This window comes from Balaenoptera acutorostrata, chromosome 2 (assembly GCF_949987535.1).
Source record: "Balaenoptera acutorostrata chromosome 2, mBalAcu1.1, whole genome shotgun sequence".
Taxonomy (NCBI): Eukaryota; Metazoa; Chordata; class Mammalia; order Artiodactyla; family Balaenopteridae; genus Balaenoptera; species Balaenoptera acutorostrata.
Window position 1 is genome coordinate 2,283,546 of NC_080065.1, and position 23,376 is coordinate 2,306,921.

The 23,376-nt window shown below is 45.6% G+C and overlaps 1 protein-coding gene across 1 annotated transcript in view; it reads left to right on the plus strand.

Annotated features, from left to right (window-relative positions):
* Window positions 1-2,058: 2,058 nt before the first annotated feature.
* LOC103000418 (cilia- and flagella-associated protein 221-like) overlaps window positions 2,059-23,376 on the plus strand; it is a 78,248-nt gene continuing 56,930 nt past the window's right edge. Inside the window, exons 1-6 of the mRNA XM_057539718.1 lie at window positions 2,059-2,115; window positions 3,467-3,652; window positions 6,231-6,331; window positions 16,409-16,495; window positions 16,657-16,755; window positions 18,313-18,413. Of these exons, the coding sequence (XP_057395701.1) occupies window positions 3,514-3,652; window positions 6,231-6,331; window positions 16,409-16,495; window positions 16,657-16,755; window positions 18,313-18,413 (527 nt within the window). The 5' untranslated portion in view covers window positions 2,059-2,115; window positions 3,467-3,513. The remainder of the gene's footprint in view (window positions 2,116-3,466; window positions 3,653-6,230; window positions 6,332-16,408; window positions 16,496-16,656; window positions 16,756-18,312; window positions 18,414-23,376) is intronic.

Below are 23,376 nucleotides of genomic sequence, written 5' to 3' on the forward strand. Positions count from 1 at the left end.
ATATGTATATCCCTATCTATCTATCTTTACATATAAAATAGGGAATTTGGCAAATTTATTTAAAAACTTAAGGGAAAATCAGGGAATTCCCTGGTGGTCCAGTGGTTAGGACTCTGCGTTACCACTGCTGAGGGCCCAGGTTCGATCCCTGGTCCAGAAACTAAGATCTTGCAAGCTTCGAGGTGTCGCCAAAAAAAACGAAAAACCAAAACAAAACAAAAAACTTAAGGGAAAATTTTAAAATGTTACCCAATACCCCTTAAAAAGTGTATGGAGATAAGCATTTGATGATTTGATCTCAGGTGGAAAGGTCCAGGAATATGGGAAACATAATACTTGTTCTGAAATCTACATCCTTGTTGGGGCAACAAAACAGAAAAGTAAAAAGCAATCTACTATATAAGCAAGTGAATTAATTTTTTTGCCCACTTGACCAACAGTTACTGGGTACTCACTCTGATCAAAGAACTGTGCCAATGGCTGTGGGAGATGCAAAGAGAAGGCACGGTCTCCTCCTCCTAAGAATTCTGCAGCTTCAAACACACACATAATGATGGGTTTGGCATATAAAAAGTGCCCCAAAAATGACAGAACAAAGTGGATGGGAGCCCAGAGGAAGGAAACACTCCTTCTGGTCTGGATGGTAAAGGAGCAGGTAGAGGATACACCATCTCTAGTGATATCCTTGAAAGACGGGGTGATTTTTAATCAGGGGTGATGGTAGGGAGAAGGGAGGCGCTGGAAAATGGGAAGATGGGAAAAATGAGCATTCCAGGGTGGGAGGAGGGGGGAGGGGCACAAAAGCACATGCAACACAAGTGATGTGGGTTTGGGAAAGGCAGGTAGCCTTATTGGATTCCTACAATAATCTCTTATCAACATGAAGCCATAAATAACATCAAGTAAGTGCCAAGTCATACAAGGAGGGAGCAAGACATGGACAGCTCCTAGGAAGAGAGACCTGAGCCGTCTGTGTAAGGAAAAATGTCCATGTGTGAGCAGGGTGGAGTAAACAGGTCAAGAGGTCTGGGGAGCTGGCCCAGTTTCATGGTTTATAACCCCTAAGTACCATTATTAAACAGAAACAGTTTCTTCAATGAATAAATTGCAACAACAACAAAAAGACATGGAGAGATGATGAAGAGACCTAAAGGACATATCAATCTATTGTAATGTGTGGATTCTATTTGAATTGTGATTCAAAGTGTCAAACTAAAAAAATATTTTATGACGTTTATGAGACAATTGAGTACCCAGTATTTGAAGATGTTAAGAAATTATTGTAACGTTTTAGGTACTGATTGTGGTTATATTTTTAAAACGAGGCCTTTTCTTTTGGACGTATATTCTGAAATGTTTATGGTTGATACGATGTCTGGGATTTCAGACATCAAAAAAATACAGGGAGTAGAGGAAAGGTAAAGATGAAACAAGATTGGCCATGATTTGATAATTGTTGCGGGTTGGTGTTGAAGGTTCATCATACTATTCTGCCTGTATATGTTTGAAATTTGTCATAATAGAAAGTGTATATGTTTAAAATTTGTATATGTTTGAAATTTGTCATAATAGGAAGTGTAAAGTGAACTATATTACAGTAGGATGTCTAGGACTGAATGTCCCTCGGGGAAGCTCCACCCACTGAGCCTGGTAAGCCCCGCCCCTTCGGCCCCGCCCCTTAGGCCCCGCCCCATCAGCTTCAGCACCACCCCCTTAAGCCCCGCCCCTTCGGCCCCGCCCCTTCGGCCCCGCCCCATCAGCTTCAGCACCACCCCCTTAAGCCCCGCCCGTTTCAGCCCAGCTCTCCCGCCGTTTGCTCTCAGGGTATCCAGTTTATGGTGTGTTCCGACTTCCTCGTGTCCGCTCGGGAATTCTTTGTCCTCAGACCCTATAAGTCGCTCTCTTTGTTCTTCCCCAGGCCGGAGAGACTGCTCCGAGTCCCCAGAACTGACCCAAGGCCTCCAGACCTCCAGCAGCGGCCGCCCGGGTCCCCCCACGTCCCAGGGGAGTTTGGTCGCGTCCGGTTGTGACCCAGGGAGCGCGTCCGCGTCGTCATGGCGACGCTCGGGGAAGGTGGCGGCGCCCGCGGAATCCAGCCCGGGAACCCGCTCCGGGGTGAGCGTCCTGGGACCTGGGGCCGTGGAGGCAGCCCGAACCCCGGACGGGTGTCCAGCCGCAAGTCAGCCTGGGTGGGGGGCGGAGGAGAGCCCGGGCCCAAAGGGTTAAATGAGGATGCGGGTGGCGCGTGGGTCTGGGTTCGACCCTGCTCTGGAGTAAAGGGGTGCTGAGGGGAGCAGGCGTTTGTCAAGGGTGAGAGGCCCTGCCCCGTAGAGCATGGGGCCGCGAAACCGAGGATGCCTGGGGGGGTGGGGAGGTGGGGGGAAGGGGGACAGCTCACCTTGGGGGTGAGTGACCTGGGATGGGAGCTTGGGTGACAACGGTTTAGCTATTGTGTCTCCCTGAAGTACAGGCAGGGAATGTGAGGGGAGGGGGCTGGAGAGTGAACCGGGGCGGGTGTTGAAGGCGTGGAGGGGAAGGAGTTGGGCGAGGTGAATCTTCAGCCATGCTGGCGAGAGGGGATGGGCCGAGAGTGGAAAGGAGAACGTTCCTTCAGAAAGTGATTGTTAAGCACCTCTTCAGTGTGGTCAGTGTATTTTGCTTGATGCTGTACTCTTTGGGGAATCTAAAGCTATGAGCCTTCTCAAAACAAAAAACAAAAGAACACACGTAAAGATCCACACGTGACTTTACGTCAATCTCAGGGGCTTCACAGAGCAGCCCCCAAGCTTAGAGACGCAGCTGTGGGAGATATAAAGATGTGTGGGATTTGTAAAGTGCCATCACAAGGCAATACATTATTAATGCCAGAAGTAGTGTAGGCAGCAATTGCTAAAGAACGTTAAGGGGCATTGGGATCGGTGTGAACTTTATGAAGGCAAGCCTGGCAAAGGGTGTGACGGAACCGGGGCCCTCGGTCCTAGGACAGAGCTCCTAGGAAAGCGCCCAGTGGCGGGGGAGGAGGTCTATGGCTCTCCACCTCCTCTCCCCAGAGAGGGGCCCAGGAAGGTGGCTCAAAAATGCCAGTGTCTCCCAATGTTGAAGGGTTTCATGGTCATATCCATCTAAGAAACTGATTCGGAGAAATCTCAGAAAGGAAAGCCCTGTTTAACTGCTGACTTCAACATTTGCCAAACTTCATCAACTGTGAGAGCCTCAGGAAGCATCAGGGCTACATTTTGGGAAAAGCTCTTGGGGAGAATTAAGGACCACGGAAGGGTTTTGAGCAATGGCACGGCACTGGGTGCAGCGTGTGACGTGTGACGCAAGATGAGTGGGACGGCCTGCGTCGGGGGGGCCCTGAGCCGCAGTAAACCACGCAGTGACAAGAAGTACATTTGTCAAGGGTTGAGGAAAAACAGTGTGTGGTTTCCTGTGGATGATTATACGACTACTGTTTTCTTCCCAGGAAATGACCTTTGGCTCTAAAAAGAAGGCTCCATTTTTCATGATAAAATGGCAGCGGTGAAAACCCCCAGCAGAGAAGTAAAGAATGCTGAAGAACCATTTCATGATGTATCGCCCCTCCTTTTAAGGAGCCTAGTGGAGGAACCCAAGAAACCAAAAGAAGTACCTAATCACCTCCTGGAATCAAGTAGGTGGTTAGGAAACAGATATGCTTTACAACTCACGTCTTCCCAGAGGATCCAAAGTCCAGAAAGCAAAATGGAATGTTGGGTGCTGATTTCTCTGTATGGTTTTACAGGCTGGTAATAGTGTTCATCATTAAGAACAATGGTTCCATTTAGATCCATCCACTTCACTGGTAGACTTTATTTTTTTAATATTTATTTATTTTACTTATTCATTTTTTTGGCTGCGTCAGGTCTTAGTTGCAGCACATGGGATCTTCCATTGCGGCGCGGGCTCTTCGTTGTGGTGCTCGGGCTTCTCTCTAATTGTGGCGCTTGGGCTCCAGAGCGCATGAGGTCTGTAGTTTGCGACACGCGGGCTCTCTCGTTGAGGCACGTGAGCTCAGTAGTTGTGGCGTGCAGGCTCAGTTGCCCGGCCACATGTGGGATCTTGGTTCCCTCGACCAGAGATCAAACCCGCTTCCCCTGCATGGGAGTGTGGAGTCTTATCCACTGGACAGCCAGGGAAGTCCTGTAACTGGTAGACTTTTGTGGTGGAAATTGGTCGCCAAGTTCTGCCACCTCCACTTCCTCAAATATCTTTCCTCTCTGTCCCCACTTCATGCTCAGCAGGTCACCAGGACTATTGCAGGGCCCTCCTCCCTGGCCACACTCTTCACAGCCTTGGCATTGTCCTTCCTAGAATCCATGCTGGCTCCTGCCCCCGTCCTGTTTGGATGCTCTCAGGGGATCCCCTTGTGCGCAGTTCCTTTGCTTGGCATTTGGCCCCCTTTGCCGTCGATCTGGACCTGCCCACCCAGGGCCCCTCCAGTCCCCCAGCTCCGGCCATGCCTGTTACTCCTGCTCCTTCAAGAACACTTGCATTTTACACCTTCTTGCCTTTGCCCACGCACATCCCTTAGCCTGGAAAGCCTGTTAAATCCTATAGCTGTTATGCAGAAGGCTACTCATTTTGCCTACAGTCTTCTCACTGAATCCATCGTATCACCACAATACCGTCTATTTCCATTTTACTGCTGGGGAAGCTGAGGTGGCCCAGCTAAGCGGAGAGGTGGTGTTCAGCTGTTGCAGCCCGGTATCCAGCTCCCTACGTCCCACTAGCTTGTTTCCCACTTGCCATTCAAGGCCCATCACGAATGCTGGGAATGCAGCATTTGCTGTGGCTCTGTTGTCACTGAAGAACACACTGAGTGCGAGTTAGTATACTTGACTATTTCTGGGCATTAACAGAAAAATGCCCATTTTACATCTATTTTGTGGCCCTACAAACAAAATCTTCAGCATTAAAAAAAATTACCACGGGACTTCCCTGGTGGTCCAGTGGGTAAGACTGCACGCTCCCAATGCAGGGGGCCCGGGTTTGATCCCTGGTCGGGGAACTAGATCCCGCATGCATGCCGCAACTAAGAAGCCCACATGCCACATGTAAGGCCTGGTGCAGCCAAAATAAATATAAATAAATAAATTTTTAAAAAGTTACCAAGTAATGTTCAATACTTACAAGTAATTACCAATACTTAAAAATTTACCAAATAAACTACGGAGATCATAGTCCCCCTGAGACACCACCCTCACCCCAGTCCAGCCCTTCAGTTTGGCGCACAGTTGATGACAGTGACCATTCACCCACGGAGAAGAAAAACACCAAACGTTTCACACCCACTATAGATGGGTACGAAACACGGCAGGCGAAGGATGGGGTCAGGGTGTCTGTGACTCACAAGATTTAGCTATAGCCAAAGGGGAAAGGTTGTCATTTGTAGGAAACTGGACAGGGCATTCATACCGCAGGAGGCAGTTTACTGGTCGGAACCAGGCCTGGGCTTGATTTTTACAAAATGGAAAGAATGGAGGGTTATAAACAAATGCCTGGCATGAAGCACGGAAGGCACGGAAAGGCTTGTGACCCAGTGTCTTCTCCACACATCTCAGTTCCTGCTGCATGAAAAGCCGGGACAAGTTCTGTAGACCTGGACTCTTCTGTGAGCTCAGCTGTCCTAACCTTGTTCTCAAAACTGGGAGCAAAAAAAGACACTCACATGACAAGAGCAGTTTGAGACTTTACCGTCCAGAGGCATAATTTTTCAGAGCCTTAGGATTACTCTGTATTGCACTGTAATTCAGTTCAGAGGAAGTCAAATAATAGCAGTTAAATACACAGTAATAAAATTAAACCCTTGGTGTTTGGATTCTTTGAAATGGATATTCATTACATAAAAAGCAATTGCAGTGTTATACAGAGAAAACACAGGGTGTGTGCTCTTCACAAGCTTGTGTTATTATGAAGACTTGTATAAAATGTGTACAGAGCAAGTTATTTTAATAGATAATAAACAATAAATGTGAATTTGTATTATGATGATAATATCTCCCAAGTGATGTGTAAGAATAGAGGGAGAAGCAGTCCAGTTCATGTGGAACAATCATTAATCTTGTTGACCGCTGTATCCTCTGTCTGAGACTTTCATATGCTTAAAATACCCTAGATTAAAGGGAGCTCATGTTGATAGGATCTTCTTTCATTTAATATACGTTTTTATGTCTCAACTCATGATATACTTATCTGCATTGTTTCTATAGAGGTTTATGCAAATCTTCTGAATAATAAGGTCATACAGGCAAAACCTGGCATATTGCATTTTGGAGGCTATCAAGTAGAAAAACACCACCAGCAGATACTGGTAGGTACTTTAAAAAAAATTTTTTTTTAATTTCATTGAAATATAGTTGATTTACAATGTTGTGATAGTTTCTGCTGTACAACAACGTGATTCAGTTATACATATATATACATTCTTTTTCATATTCTTTTCCATTATGGTTTATCACAGGATACTAAATATAGTTCCCTGTGCTCTACAGTAGGACCTTGCTGTTTCTCTATATAATAGCTTGCATCTGCTAACCCCAAACTCCCAATCCATCCCTCCCCCACCCCTGGGTAGGTACTTTCTAAGTGGGATAATTAATCACAATAATGAAATGACATGCATGTTCTGCATTTATATTACTCACTCATCTGAAGAGCAGCAAAATCAGCAGAAGTGCAGATATAAACTGGACCGGAAAGGTAGTTCTAGGATGAGAAATTTTAAAGTTGCGTCAGCGTCCTTGGACAGCTTTCCTCCCCCTGCCAAAGGCTCCTCCCAACACTCTCTCCAAACTGGTACCGTTGCTGAGTGACCGCAGGGGCCAGGAACTGTGCTTTGCGTCTCACGTGGTCCAGTTTAGTCTTTACACTAGCTTTGCGGAGGTTGTATTGTGGCTCTCTTTGTAGAGACGAGGAAACCGTGATTCCAGAAGGTTAAATGCAATACTTGCCTCAGGAACACAGGGACGGAGACAGAGTGACTCTTAGGCTGCCTGCCTCCCAACCAGTGAACTTTTTCTTTCTTTTTTTTTAGATTTATTTTATTTATTTATTTTTTGGCTGTGTCGGGTCTTCGTTGCCGTGTACAGGCTTTCTCTAGTTGCGGCGAGCGGGGGCTACTCTGTTGCGGCGTGCAGGCTTCTCATTGCGGTCGCTTCTCTTGTTGCAGAGCACAGGCTCTAGGCGCGCAGGCTCAGTAGCTGTGGCGCACGGACTTAGTTGCTCCGCGGCATGTGGGATCTTCCCAGTCCAGGGCTCAAACCCGTGTCCCCTGCATTGGCAGGCGGGTTCTTAACCACTGCGCCACCAGGGAAGTCCCAACCAGTGCACTTTTGCTCCACGCCTCCACCGCCAGGGGAGGGGGTATCCCTTTCTTAGAAGGGCCCAGCAGAGGTTCCGTTTCGCCTGCTCAGGTCAGATGCCCAGGCCTAAATCAGTCACTGTGGCCAGAGATACTCTGGCGTGATCTGGGGCAGCAGCTCCGCTGAAAGGGCTCCGGAAGGGACAGGTGAAAGGGCGCACTGAGGAGTGGCTGAAGCTGTGGGGACAACAGTCCACCGCAGAGCCACCTGAGTTCTGGCCTTCCTGGCCCCCCTTCCTTGACCTGGATGTCCAGACTGGGGAGGGCTCGGGGTGGCTACAGCACCCCTAATCCGCCACGGAAAGGGGGCCTGAACATTAAAGCAGCTGCACCACCTCAGCGACCCCACCGTGACCCTCCAGAGTCACACTGAGCGGGACGTCAGGACTACGGCAGCCGGCCGTGGAGCCGAGCTAGAGCGGGCCGTGGGCATGTGTTGGAGTGGGGCCGATAGGCGTGGGCCCTCTCGCGTGGGCCCTGAGGCTCCGGCTGTGTGGGTGGCGTCCCCTCCCACCGCGGGCGTCTGCGTTTACACACAGTGCGTTCTTATAAGCCATGTCTTTCACTTATTTATTTATTTTTGTTTTCACATAGCATCTTTTCTAAAATTTTTTTAATTTAAGTTTTATTTTATATTGGAGTATAGTTGATTTACAATGTATTCGTTTCAGGCGTACAGCGAAGTGATTCAGTTATACACGTATATATATCCACTCTTTTTTAGATTCTGTTCCCATATAGGTCATTAGAGAGTATTGAGTACAGTTCCCTGTGCTGTACAGTAGGTCCTTGTTGATTATTTTGTATATATAATGTGTATATGTCAATCCCAAACTCCTCATTTATCCCTCCTGCCGAAACCGTGTCTTAAAGTGGATCATTTAGAGGGAGAATTCCAACTATCGTGTTAGACTCATTCTCAGAGTGAGGAAAATCGCTGGAGGAAACTGACAAGTGGTAAAGCTGTCAGGAAGTGAGGTCAGGTTCTATCGGGCAGACCCCTGCTGACAGAGAATGTAGCTTCCAGAGAAGAGTCCTTACACACCTAACAGGGTGGAGAGAGAAGGGATCAGGAGAGGAACCTGTTAGGTGCCCAGTGCTTCCTCTTAGGAAAAGGGTCAGGATTTAAAACTGTGATTAGGAACTTTACCCCTCAATCTATAAGGGCACATTCCTTAGGACACAGCATCAAAGACCAAGGTTAATCATTCATTTTGGAACTTGCTTTTCCTGGTTATTAGGTTTGCTATCTAGATGATGGTAGGGTAAATCTAAAATAATTATTGTTCATAATTACTCATTGTTTGCAATGAGTGAACAATTCACCACCCGTTCCCACCCGCCTCACTCTCCTCATTCCTTTACCCACCCACCCCCACCTACGCAGCCACTGATCCGCCTTCTGTTGGTATAGATTTGCCTATTCTGGACGTTTCGCATAAGTGGAATCACACAACATGTGGTCTTTTGCGACTGGCTTCTTTCATTCATCATGTTTTCCAGGCTTGTTCAATTTGTAGCATGAATCAGTACTTCATTCCTTTTTATGGCCAAATAATATTCTGTTGTATGGCTTTATTACATTTTGTTTTGTCTTTTTAATTTTTAAAAAAATTTTATTGAAATATAGTTGATTTACAATGCTGTGTTAGTTTCAGATGCACAGTAAAGTGATTCAATTATACATATCTATATAAATATATATATTCTTGTTTTACAGTCTCTTCCACTAAAGGTTATTGCAAGATATTGAGTATAGTTCCCTGTGCTATACAGTAGGTCCTTGTTGTTTATCTATTTTATATATAGTGGTGTGTATCTTTTAATCCCAAACTTCTAACTTATCCCTCCCCCACCTTTCCTCTTTGGTAACCATACGTTTGTTTTCTATGTCTGTGAGTCTATTTCTGTTTTGTAAATAAGTTCATTTGTATCATATTTTAGATTCCACATATAAGTGATATCATATGATATTTGTCTTTCTTTTTCTGACTGACTTCACTTAGTATGATAATGTCTAGGTCCATCCATGTTGCTGCAAATGACATTATTTCATTCCTTTTTATGGCTGAGTGCTATTCCATTGTATATATGAACCACATCTTCATTATCCATTCTTCTGTCGATGGACATTTAGGTTGCTTCCATGTCTTGGCTATTGTAAATAGTGTTGCTATGAGCATTGGAGTGCATGTATCTTTTCAAATTATGGCTTTCTCTGGATATATGCCCAGGAATGGGATTGCTAGATGATATGGTAGCTCTATGTTTAGTTTCTTAAGGAACCTTCATACTGTTCACATTCCATCTATTCATCAGTTGATGCACATTTGGATTTTGTTTTGGGGCTGCTAGGAATAATGTCATCGTGGACATTTGTGTCCATGTTTTTGTGTGGATATATTTTTAATTCTCTCGGATATATATTAAGTGGAATTGGGTTGTATGGTATGTTAGTTTTCTGTGGCTGCCATAACAAATTACTACAAATTTAGGGGCTTAGAAAACTAGAAACTTATTCTGGAGACCAGAGTCCAAAGTCAAGGTGTCAGCCGGGCCTCGCTCCTTCCACGGGCTCTTGGGAGGAAGCTTTCCTTGCCTCTTCCAGATTGTAGTGGCTCTAGGTGTTCTTTGTTTTGAGGCTTCATGATCCTAAACCTTGGCCTCCATCTTCACATGGCTTCTCCCACTCCCTTTTGTCTTCTCTTCTGTCTCCAAAAGGATACTTGTCATTGGACTTAGGGCCCATCCGGGTAATCCACGACGATCTCATCTCAAGGTCCTTAACAGCATCTGCAATCACTCTTTTCCCAAATAAGGTCACATTCACAAGTTCCAGTTATTAGGGTGTGGCTGTATCTTTTTTGAGTTCACCATTCAACTCACTGTTGTTCTATTTGCATTTCCTTAATCACTAATGATGTTGAGCATCTTTTCATGAGCTTACTGGTCACATTGCACCAAAGGCTTGTGGTGGAGAAGCCATTCGGGATAGCCCAAGAGCAAAGTGAGAAGTGGGGAGCGGACACCCAGGGCATAGAGGGAGACGTGGAGAGAGGCTCGGGGTGGGGGGGCAAGCATGTGGCATATTTGGAGACCATTGTGAGGTCTGCTTTACCCCGATCGTAGGCTTTTTGGAGGGAGGTAAAAGCTTCATTCTGTGGAAGAACAGAGGCCGTCTCTGTCTTTTGTACAACACAATGCCTAACACACACAAGGCACTCAATAAACACTTGTCAAGATATTGAACTCACTTTACTGGAAGAGAGTGACTTGGTAGAGACTCGTGAATTCCAAGTAAATACAGGCTAGAGTCGAAATAATCACACTGCTTCTATCAGACATTGAAACAAACAGAAATGGATGCAAGTACAAAATTATTTCATCTTAATAACATTCTGGGAGAGCCAGCCTCCTGTTTCTATCAGCAAAGTTAAGCAGAAGCCTAAGGGAATTACCTTGAGACGCTTGCCAAACAAGGGGGGAAATCCAACTCTGCCTTTATCTTGGTTTTGTTACAGGAAACTGTGTAAATTACCCAAGAATGGAATGATTGAATGTGTGTTTAAAACGACAATAAATTGTTCATTAACATTTGAGATTGATCCAGATCTGGTTAAAGGCTTTAAAGCCTTTTTTTTTTTACTTGGATTCATATCAAAATCAATCTTTCGATTTAAAAGTTGAGATAATGGTTCCCACTTTTCTCAAAACCAAGACCTCTTAAAATCCCTTTCCCTCTGCGGAAAGACTTTGTCTGGGAAACTATATTTATTGAGGAAATAATTAATCAGTTTTCCCATGAGACAACCAGTGTTACTGTGGCCGGCCCCAAACAAAGTTGTCAGCCTCTACAGCCTTATCTCATGCAGCGCAGCATTCCCTTCAGGCTCTCTGCAATAATTGTATTAGTTTTCAGGTCCCCGTTGCAGCATTCAGAGACACCCCTGCCCCAGGATCTGGGTTCTCAAACTGGGGCCGCGAATCCCAATGTCTTCTAGTCAGTGTGCGAGGGTGGGGACTTGAAGCTACAGTGTAAACATGGTGCATCCTCCTGGAGCATCAATTTTACTCTCCCATTTTGGAGAAATGCAGTATCGAGCAAAATTTTAGAGTAAAATCCATTACCAACCCGCATTTTAAGGTAAAACTGTTACCGACCAGGGTTCTTGGACTCCGTAATCAATAGAAATTAATAGGAGGCCAGAGGAGACATTCAGGCAAGGCTTTCCTGGGGGCCCTGCTGCAGCGGGGGGAGCGAGAACACATAGCAGGTTCCCTGCTCCCCTTGCTGCTCCTCGAGGCGGGGCGAGCTGGTTCCTCATACGGGGTGAGGCTGGGGGCGGGTCCAGGGGGCGGGGGGGGGGGCGGGGGGAGGGGTGGCCTAGGTGCTCTGCCCACCCCCTTGGTGGGCTGCGTGCAGGCACCCTAGCAGGGCCCTGCTTTTGCTCCCGGCTCTTCAGAAGCGGCAGTTGCGTTTTTGGTCTTTTTGTATCATGTTGACCATAATTTGCCCTGACTGCGCATGCACGCAGTTATTTTTAGTCCCTTATAGTTTCTTTGTATCTGTTGCTCCAGGAGACGTCTGTCCAGGTGCCAGCGCTGCAGCAAAGGGTCCCAGGTCCCAGGTCCCAGCCTGTCTCAAAACACTTTAAAGAACTTACAGGGCTGCTTGCATTTTGTCCCCAGATCCCTGGCGTTGGGTATTATCCTCTGAGAAGCCGTGTCCCTGAGGGGAGGGGCTGAAGGACCCCAACTTGGAGGCTGAACTGTGTTTGGAAAATACTCTGATTAGTGCTTGGGGTTGAAGGTTAGGCCCTACGCTCTGCTCTGCCCGGTGGAGCGGCTGGAAGGGAGGATCAGAGTGGGCAGGGAGGGGAAGGAGCTGTGAGCAGCCCCTGGGAGAGCCCTGTGACCCTTGAGTAAAAGCTGTTCAACCCGTGACTGCCTAGTTGGTGGTTCCGCGCTTGCTTGCCTGTGCTGGGGGCCGTTCTGAAACGCTGAAGCGGGGGCTGTCAGTTGGGGCCCCGGGGGAGTCAGGGGAGGGAGTGTCAAGGTCGTGAGGACCCACGGGGCCAGGAGAAGGTCAGCTCCCAGGGGCGCGGAGAGCTTGGGGGTGGGGGGGAGTAAGGGCATCTATTGACCCCAGAATTGCGGGACAGAATAGGGTTTTAGGTGAGTTTATCTTGTCTCGCCTCAAGGGCAATCCTGGGTTGCTCACGTTTTCAAATAAACTTTAAATATTAATTTAACATACAATTTCTAAACACTTCATCTTACCAAGGCTTTTTTTCCCCTTTCAATGATGATTATTAACCCCCCCCCAGTTTTAGTTATAAATGAAAAGGCAGGAATGCCATTTTAGCCCTGAAAGCATATTATTTTTTAAAAAGAAATCAAACTGACCTGCTGACAAAGTGTGAAAAAAAAGATAGGGAATGCAGTTTGGGTACTGAGACATCCTGAACTCTGAGACGGGAAGAGCCCTAGGTTCCAGGCATCCTGGGCCCCAGCATACCAGTGTCTCCTGGAAGGAACATTCTCCTGGGTAGGAGACCCAGGAGCCCACACCTCACCAAGATTCCCCCATGCAGACCCCCTGGAGGTCGAGAGAGACCTGGGCAACTTTTATTTTTTCAGGCTTCTCACATATTAAAGAGATATACCAGACTTCCCTGGTGGCACAGTGGTTAAGAATCTGCCTGCCAATTCAGGGGACACGGGTTCAGTCCCTGGTCCGGGAAGATCCCACATGCTGCGGAGCAACGAAGCCCATGCACCACAACTACTGAGCCTGTGCTCTAGAGCCCACGAGCCACAACTACTGAGCCTGCGTGTTGCAACTACTGAAGCCCACGTGCCTAGAGCCCGTGCTCTGCGACAAGAGAGGCCACCGCAATGAGAAGCCCGCGCACCACAACAGAGTAGCCCCCGCTCGCCACAACTAGAGAAAGCCCACGCGCAACAACGAAGACCCAACGCAGCCAAAAATAAATTTTTTTAAAAAGTAACTTTAAAAAAAAAATTTAAAAATAAAGAGATATGCCATGTTGCTGCAAACAGCAATATTTCCTTCTTTTTTTATAACTGAGTAATATTCCATTATATGTGTGTACCACATCTTCTTTATCCATTCATCTGTTGATGGACATTTAGGTTTGCAGCAGCATGGATGGACCTAGAGATTATCATACTAAGTGAAGTAAGGCAGAGAAAGACAGATATTATATCACTTATATATGGAATCTAAAAAAATAATATAAATCAACTTATTTACAAAACAAAAACAGACTCATAGACAAAGAAAACAACCTTATGGTTATCAGAGGGGAAAGGGGATGGGGGAGGGATAAATTAGGAGTTTGGGATTAACAGATACACACTACTATATATAAAATAGATAAATAACAGGCTTTTACTGTATAGCATAGGGAACTATATTCAGTATCTTGTAATAATCTATAATGGAAAAGAATCTGAAGCTTGAATTTGACATTTGAAACTAACACAGTATTGTAAATCAACTATAGTTAAAAAAAAAAAAAAAGATATGCCAAAACGGGGTCACAAAAATTGTGCTCCTTTAAGAATATTCACAGGTGAATAGATAACTAATAAGAATCTTCTATATAAAAAAATAAAATAAGATAAAATTCAAAAAAAATATTCACAGGCGACAAATGAGAACTTTTAACAAATGCAAGCATCAGTATAATCTCATCAAGAGATTATGTCTCAAGTCTGATTTAGGGCCTCAGTGAACTCGAGGCCTTGGGCAGTGGCCGTGTGACAGGCCCAGCCTCTGGCCTGGACTTTGGAGACCAAAGGCCTCTTAGCTGTCCTCTGGCCCAGGTGAAGGCCAGATCCCAGAACCCAAGGTCCTTGCTCTCCTTTCATGTAGAGGAAGGAAAAACCCCTCTACTCAGAGGCCCAGTTAACTGACCCAGCAGGTTGTCCTGCCTTGAATGAAGGCCTCCTCCCGACCCCATCCGAGAACTCCTGACTTTGTGTTCTTTGTTATCAGCCCTCGCGATGGATTGGAGGCTGTCCTCTCCACACTCCTTTTCCTGATTTTTTGACTGCCTTAGTGTCACCAGGTCCCCAGGACAAGTGGCATGTAATTAGAGAAACTGGGAGTGGGTGGGTGGCTGGCTTCTTAGCTCAGCTGAATCACAGGACTAAGTTGAGTTCAACAAAAAGGTGCACAGGTAACCAGTCAGGGCAGGAGGAGGGGAGTGTGCAAGGCCATGCCGGGGGGAACCTGGGGCTGTAGCTCTGGAGAAGTCTTAGGTTGGGCAGAGACACATGGACATATTTCATTACTCTTTAAGTGGTGTTGTGTTTATTTTATTATTCGTTAAGTGGTGTTTGATAGATTTTGAATCTCTTGAAGCGTTTAAATGTGCACTGAAGCCAAAGCAATCTTGAGAAAGAAAAAATGGAGCTAGAGGAATCAGGCTCCCTGACTTCAGACTATACTAGAAAGCCACAGTAATCAAAACAGTATGGGACTGGCACAAAAACAGACACACAAATCAATGGAACGGGATCGAAAGCTCAGAGATAAACCCACACACATATGGTCACCTTATTTTTGATAAAGGAGTCAAGAATATATAATGGAGAAATGACAGCCTCTTGGATAAGTGGTTCTGGGAAAACTGGACAGCTACATGTAAAAGAATGAAATTGGAACACTCCCTAACACCATACACAAAAATATACTCCAAATGGATTAAAGACCTAAATGTAAGACCAGACAGTATAAAACTCTTAGAGGAAAACATAGGCAGAACACTCTCTGACATAAATCACAGCAAGATCTTTTTGGATCCACCTCCTAGAGTAATAATGAAATAATGCCATTTGCAGTAACATGGATGGACCTAGAGATTATCATGCTTAGTGAAGAAAGTCAGACAGAGGAAGACAAATACCATATGATATCACTTACATGTGGAATCTTAAAAAATGATACAAATGAACTTATTTATGTACAAAACAGAAATAGAGACATAGAAAACAAACTTATGGGGACTTCCCTGGTGGTGCAGTGGTTAAGAATCTGCCTGCCATTGCAGGGGACACAGGTTCGATTCCTGGTCCAGGAAGATCCCACATGCCGTGGAGCAGCTAAGCCCGTGCGCCACAACTGCTGAAGCACACGTGCCTAGAGCCCATGCTCCGCAACAAGAGAAGCCACCGCAATGAGAAGCCTGCGCACCAATGAAGAGTAGCCCCCGCTGGCTGCAACTAGAGAAAGCCCACGTGCAGCAACAAAGACCCAATGCAGCCAAAAAAATTTAAAAAATTAAAAAAAACCCTTATGGTTACCAAGGGGAAAAGTTGGGGGAAGAAATAAATTAGGAGTTTGGGGGCTTCCCTGGTGGCGCAGTGGTTGAGAATCTGCCTGCCAATGCAGGGAACACGGGTTCGAGCCCTGGTCTGGGAAGATCCCACATGCCGCGGAGCGACTAGGCCAATGAGCCACAATTGCTGAGTCTGCGCGTCTGGAGCCTGTGCTCCGCAACAAGAGAGGCCGCGATAGTGAGAGGCCCGCGCACCGCGATGAAGAGTGGCCCCCACTTGGCCGCAACTAGAGAAGGCCCTCGCACAGAAACGAAGACCCAACACAGCCATAAATAAATAAATAAATAAATAAATAAATTATTTAAAAAATAAAAAATATTAGGAGTTTGGGATTAACATATACACACTCCTATAGATAAAATAAACAGCAAGGATCTACCGTATAGCACAGGGAACTCTACTCAATATCCTGTAATAACCTAAATGGGAAAAGAATCTGAAAAACAATATATATATGTATATGTATAACTGAATCACTTTGCTGTACACCTGAAATTAAGGCAACATTGTAAATCAACTATACATCAATATAGAATAAAAATTTAAAAAATAATAAAAGTGCACCGTATCTCCTCACATCCCTTCAGGAGCAAGGTGAGGTGCATGTGCAGGTAGGTAAAGCAGTGGATTCACGTGAATGCTTCTTTTTCTCTCCAGCATGTGGTCAATATTTGCAATGAAGATTTACGCGTTCATATTTTACCCCCCCAAACCAAACACTTTCAGATCAAGTATGTGAAGAAGGTAAGTGTCCCTGGGGGGGCGTGTTCTCCCAGGGTGTTCACTGGTGGGCGTGGCTTTCCGTGCAGCAGGTCTGCCCGGGGCGGCATGTAGCGTGTTGTCCCGGTGGTCCTGCTTCCGTGGGCCCTGGGGCTCGTCTGGACAGGAACCCCCGTGTCTTCTAGGAGCACCACCTTGTCCCTGGCTTGTCCCTCACGGTCACCGTTACATTTACTCCAGATGAGTGGCGATACTACTATGACAGCATCTGCATTCACTGTCAGGTATGTCCCTTAATATCAGGGGTTTTCTGGGGCTTGGGGGTGGCATCAAACCTTATTACATCTTCAAGGGAAGAAGAGAGACGGAGTGACAAGTATGAAGTTTCTCAGCCTGATGCCTTGGGCAGCTGGTCTGAGTGGCTTGAGGGTCCTGGTCCGGTGACGTGGGTCCCAGCTGGGGAAGCTCCAGGCTGCCAAGAACTGGGGCAGAGCCAGAGACACTGCTTGCTGCAGGTTCCCACCTGCCCTGGCCTAAAAATCTCATTTATCTTGTGGTGCTGGGAGTTGAGGAAGGCTTTTCAAATAATATAAACACCCTCTTTAAGAGCTAGGTGAGAAGATCAGCAACAACCCCGAGTTGTCACTGGGCACCGGCAGCAAATGTCCTCCGAGGCAGCCCTGGGGGTCTGCAGGGAGGATACTTGTGTGGTCCGACCCAGACGCTGTGCTGTAGGAGTTCTCGCCGGCCTTTTCCAGGTCACCTAATTCATCCCCGGCCTCCGGCCTCCAGCCCCACGTGCCGTCAGTCCTTCCCTTAAAACTGGCACCTCCACACCCCTCTGCTCTGGGTTCCACGCCCAGCCCTTACAAGTTGAGAAGCCTTAAGGTTAAGCAAATTTACCTTTAAAAAATTAAAGTGGAAGAGTGTGCTTTAGTAACGAATGAGTCTCAGTTTTTAAAAAGAGGGGGGAAAAAAACTAAAAATGAAACCAGAATAGTGCTTTCAGGAGGAATATTCTGTACCAAGAACAAAAATCCCTAGGACAGGCATTGCATAGAGCACCAGGGAAGGTGTCCTGCTACTTCATAGCAATGCTGTTAGTACCTTGTATTTATGTGGTGCTTTAAACTTTTTAAGGCCAGTGCCTGCTTTAATTCTCAAAAATACCTTTAAAGAAAGGTGGACGTATCCCCACTTGAAAGCAAAGGAAGAAACGAGCTGTGGAGAGGTCAGAGGTCTTACTCAAGGTCATGCACGGTGCAGGTCTAGAAGCAGGCCTCTGTGCCTGTGGCTGGTCCAGTGTTTACTGTTCGGCGCTGTCTAGATCAGCTGATTCTGTGCTGGTTTCTGTTTATCTCAGGCCGCTCACGGTTGTGTTTCCCTATAACTTTCTGAAGTCGAAACAGGTGACTGTTTTCACCTCTATGTGAAGGCATCATTAGCTTTCCTGGATAATATTGAATGTCATTTCAGTGAAATACACTAAAAATTTTCTATACTTTGTTTATAACTAAGAAAACTCATTATTTCAACTGTTATATTTAAGCACTCAGTTGTTTTTTTTTTTAAGGAAATGTTTTCCCTTTTTTTCTGGAAGTAATTTTTAATGATAGAAAACAAGATAAGAAATAAAGGATCTACAAATTCATCTTTGAAAATTATAGTCTTGGGACTTCCCTGGCGGTCCAGTTGTTCCAAAGCAGGGGGCGTGGGTTTGACCCCTGGTCGGGGAACTAAATTCCCACATGCTGTGAGGCGCAGCCAAAAACAAAGAAAAAGAAAAAAGAAAATTATAGTCTTAAGCATGGTAAACTTGACTTTTTTCCCATTAATTTTAGGGAGGTGAGACTTTGCTTGTCCCCATCCATGCCTATCCTGTCATGAATAGACTGGACTTTCCCTCATTTATAAACCTATCAAATGTTCTACTTGGTGAAAGGTAAGTTATCAAAATGAATTACCAAACTGTCATGGGATGTGAAAAGTTAAGAGAGACTCACATAGATAAAAACTTAGATTTCTATTTTTCCTAATGGAAAGTTTTCCTTCTAGCTGAGTTAGACTGGACTTGTAGTTGCAAAGGCAAAGCAAACAACCAGCAAACAAACCCAACCGAGTCAAAGTATCGTTAAGCAAGAAAGGAATTTATTGGGTCATCAGCCTGAAAGGTGCAAGATGGCATGCACCTTCAGGCATGGCTGGGTCTAGGGGTTTAACAGGGGTTGCAGGGACCTGACCCTCCCCAGATCTTGGTTTTGCTGCCCTGTGCAGGCTTCTTTCTCCACAGGCTTCCCTTCACAGGGCAGGGTAGCTGCCAGAAGGTCCAAATACTGTTGGCGGTAGTTGGAGGGCCTGCAGGGTTGGGAGTATCGGTGTCGGAGCCCCAGGGAGGCATCTCAGGCCTGTACATTAACCAGCATCTGTTTTTGGACGGAATGGCTGCAGGGAAGGCCGAGACCCTGGACAGTCACTGTGGAAGCCAAATCTCAAATCCTCCCTCCTTGTTGGGAAAATAGTTGATGACTCTAGTTGTACTTCAAGATGTGTCTTGATTTAGCAGTAAATATTTACTAAATACCTACTACCAGGCACAGTGCTGTCTGTCCCTAGGGACATAAGGAAGGTAGATATTGAGCTGTTAGACACCGAGATACAATGGCCATGCTGGTTGTTAAAATCTTGTTAAACGCTGAAATATTTCTGTACTGGTTAGGAAATATATACTGTCCTGAGGCCCCGATCCCTCCCTGCCAGCTGCCTGGCCCCCCTCCTGCCGCCCCTCCCCTCCAGTGATTCCGTAACTAAGTTGTGAATACCTAGACATCTGGCGGGGTGGGGGGGGACCTGCAGGACCTGGCTCCAGCTTTGTATCCACGCTAGTGGCGCACTGCCCGTGAAGTCCTGTGTGGGTGATATTTTGAATATCACCTATGGTAAAAAGATGAATAGACAAAAGTTCTCATTCTGAAGGTCTTCAAGTCTGATGGGGACAGAACCACGTCACTGATCAATTACACCGCGTGCTAAGCGTTGTAATCAGGGCCCACACAGGGTCTTGTGCAGGCCCAGAAGAGCGAGCACAGAGCTGATTGGCGGATGGGGAAAGTCCTCACGCCTAAGCAGGGGACGTCCGGTTATCCTATCCGGTTGTCCACCGTGGGGTGGGCTGTGAGGGTGGCGGTCCAGGCAGGGAAACAGCACGTACAAAAGCACGGTGGCGGCGAAGAGTGTGCACGACGTCTTGCAGGTGATGAAGCCACGCAGTAGCTGGTAGATACTAGATGCCTCGTGGTCTAGGCCCAGACGGTGAGCAAAGACTGTGGGCTTCAGCCTGTGTTTGGGGGTGAAAGCAAGTTCAGGTGCCTGCGGGCAGCTCTGAGCAGGGCATACAAGTTGCTAGTGACTGGGTAGTAGAGGTAGAGAGGGGGCAACTGAAGCTTTCTGGTGGTGGCGAGGGACCAAGGTGTATGAGCTTCAGAGCCCTTGAATGAAACTCACCATCTGGATCTGAACAATCGCGTTGGTTCAGCTGACGTGAGATCCCATCCCCCGCCCAGCGGCTTCGCATGAGCTTCTGATGCACCATCTCTCTTTACTTAGTTTTTAAAAACAACTCTTTAAGAACTGTCAATAAGGGACTTCCTTGGTGGTCCAGTGGTTAAGACTCTGCACTTCAAATTCAGGGGATGTGGGTTCGATCCCTGGTCAGGGAACCAAGATCCCTGCATGGCGCAGGCAAAAACTAAACTAAACTAAAATAAAATAAAATAAAAATTCTCAAAAAAAAGAATTGTCAATAAATTATACATACAAAAGAATATGTAATACTACATACAGTTTAAAGAATGATAGTATAATGAACATTGATTTTAAGACATTAAGACATAAAGCATTGCCAGTAATTTTACGACTACTATTCTGAATTTAGTGGGAATCCTTTCTTTCATTTATTTCAATAGTTTCAAGACGTACGTGGGCACCCCTAAATAACTCATGGTTTGGCTCTGCCAGTGTTTGATCTTTATATAAATGGAATCATACTGTATGTCGATTCTTTTGTAACTTGCTTTTTTTCTGCAACATTGTGTTTCCGTGGTCCAGCTGTGTTAACACAGAGCCGTAGTTCACTGCTGTGGGGTCTGCTGCGTGGATTTACCACAGTTTTAAAACTCTGCTCTGCTGCTAATGGACCCATGGCATTATTGCCACTGTTTTTTTTTTGCTGCGACCGGCACTGCTGTTGTATATCCTTGTGCATGGCCTGGGGCACATATTCCAGAGTTTTCCAGGTTGTACACCTCGAAGTGGAATTGCAGGTCCACACAGCTTCAGTGTCACTATTTAATGCCAAATCGTTTTCCAAAATCGGTGAACCCATCACACACCCACCGGAGACGCATGAGAATTTCTGCTTCCCCTGCATCGTTGCCGACAGTGGGTATTATCAGACTGTTACACTTTGGATGACGTATATTCTCGGCCCCTTGCTCTTCTTTTCTCTACTTTTCCCAAAATGTTCTGCCAGAACGCTTTCCCAGCACTTCTTCCCTCCCCTCATCAACCCAGTCTTCACTGGGTCCTTCTCAGCACTAAGTGGGCTGAGAAGGGACCCCAAGGGGCTAATAGAGGTGAATCCCTCCTGGCAGCACCCACTCACTCTATGCATTTTGAGGCCAAACATAGCTATTTCCTTTAAACGGGTGAATAAGCAATTTTTAACCAAAATTGAAGTAGCAGGAAACAACTAACTTCCTAGTTCATCTGTCTTCCTCCCTCCCTCCCTTCCTCTCTCTCTCTCTCCCTCTTTTTCTTTCTTTCCCTCCACAAATCACTCCTTGTTTGGACCGTAAGCCAGGCTGTCGAGGTTGAGAACACTGGTCCATAGGCAGGAGGAAATGATGCAGACATCAGCCTTGGTTCTTCTTCTTTTTTTTTTTTCAGTGGGGTATAATTGCTTTACAATGTTGTGTTAGTTTCTGCTGTATAACAAAGTGATTCAGCCATACGTATACATATATCCCCTCCCTCTTGGACCTTCTTTTTTTTTTTTAACATCTTTATTGGAGTATAATTGCTTTACAATGGTGTGTTAGTTTCTGCTGTACAACAAAGTGATTCAGCCATACGTATACATATATCCCCTCCCTCTTGGACCTTTTTTTTTTTTTAACATCTTTATTGGAGTATAATTGCTTTACAATGGTGTGTTAGTTTCTGCTTTATAACGAAGTGAATCAGTTATACATATATATATGTTCCCATATCTCCTCCCTCTTGCATCTCCCTCCCTCCCACCCTCCCTATCCCACCCCTCTAGGTGGTCACAAAGCACCGAGCTGATTTCCCTGTGCTATGCGGCTGCTTCCCACTAGCTATCTGTTTTACATTTGGTAGTGTATATATGTCCATGCCACTCTCTCACTTTGTCCCAGCTTACCCTTCCCCCTCCCCAAATCCTCAAGTCCATTCTCTAGTAGGTCTGTGTCTTTATTGCCGTCTTACCCCTAGGTTCTTCATGACCTTTTTTTTTTTTCTTTTTCTTAGATTCCATATATATGTGTTAGCATACTGTATTTGTTTTTCTCTTTCTGACTTACTTCACTCTGTATGACTGACTCTAGGTCCACCCACCTCACTACAAATAACTCAATTTCGCTTCTTTTTATGGCTGAGTAATATTCCATTGTATATATGTGCCACTTCTTCTTTATCCATTCATCCGATGATGGACACTTAGGTTGCTTCCATGTCCTGGCTATTGTAAATAGAGCTGCAATGAGCATTGTGGTACATGACTCTTTTTGAATTATGGTTTTCTCAGGGTATATGCCCAGTAGTGGGATTGCTGGGTCGTATGGTAGTTCTATTTTTAGTTTTTTAAGGAACCTCCATACTGTTCTCCACAGTGGCTGTATCAATTTACATTCCCACCAACAGTGCAAGAGGGTTCCCTTTTCTCCACACCCTCTCCAGCATTTATTGTTTGCAGATTTTCTGGACCTTCTTAACAGATAAATCTGCCCACTTCCCTGGAGGCTCCTCCCAAGCTATTTTATACATCATGCCCTTCATTTGTAATCAGAATGAAAATTTCAGCTAAACAGTTTATGAAGCTGAGTTACTGTGTGTAACACTGTGATATTTTTAAAAATCTTTCAAAAGATAAGCGTGCTACTTTGTTTCTCCAAGCATTCTGGCAGCAGAGCCTTCCCAAGACTTGATGCACTTGACTTAATGGCTTTTCCCCAACTTTTAACTATGCAAACTGCCCATCACTGCATTCCAGCCCGGCGTGGGGGGGAGGGGTGGTGGTGGTGGTGACTATTTGAAAGGGTTTTCACCTGAAATCTCCTCTATTAATCCTAGGCTGCCTTGTGGGTTGAAGATATTATTTGGGTAGGTTCTTTATTCAACATTCATTCATTCATTCATTTAACAAACCTTTATTGAATGCCTACTATGTGCCAGGCACAATGGTAGGTACTAAGGATGTAGAGGTGATTAAACCCTCATCTTGTGATTAAATAGACAATTCTTTGTTTTTATTTTATTGAAGTATAGTTGATTTACAATGCTGTGTTAATTACTGTATAGCAAAGTGATTCATATATATATATATACACACACACACACACACACACACACATTCTTTTTTTTATTTTTTATTTTTTTTTTCGCCTGCACCACATGATATGCGGGATCGTAGTTCCCCAACCAGGGATCAAACCCGTGCCCCCTGCAGTGGAAGTGTGGAGTCTTAACCACTGTACCGCCAGGGAAGCTCCCTACACACACATTCTTTTTCATAGTCTTTTCCATTATGGTTCATCACAGGATATTGAATAGAGTTCCCTGTGCTCTGCAGTAAGACCTTGTTGTTATCCATCCTCTATGTACTAGTT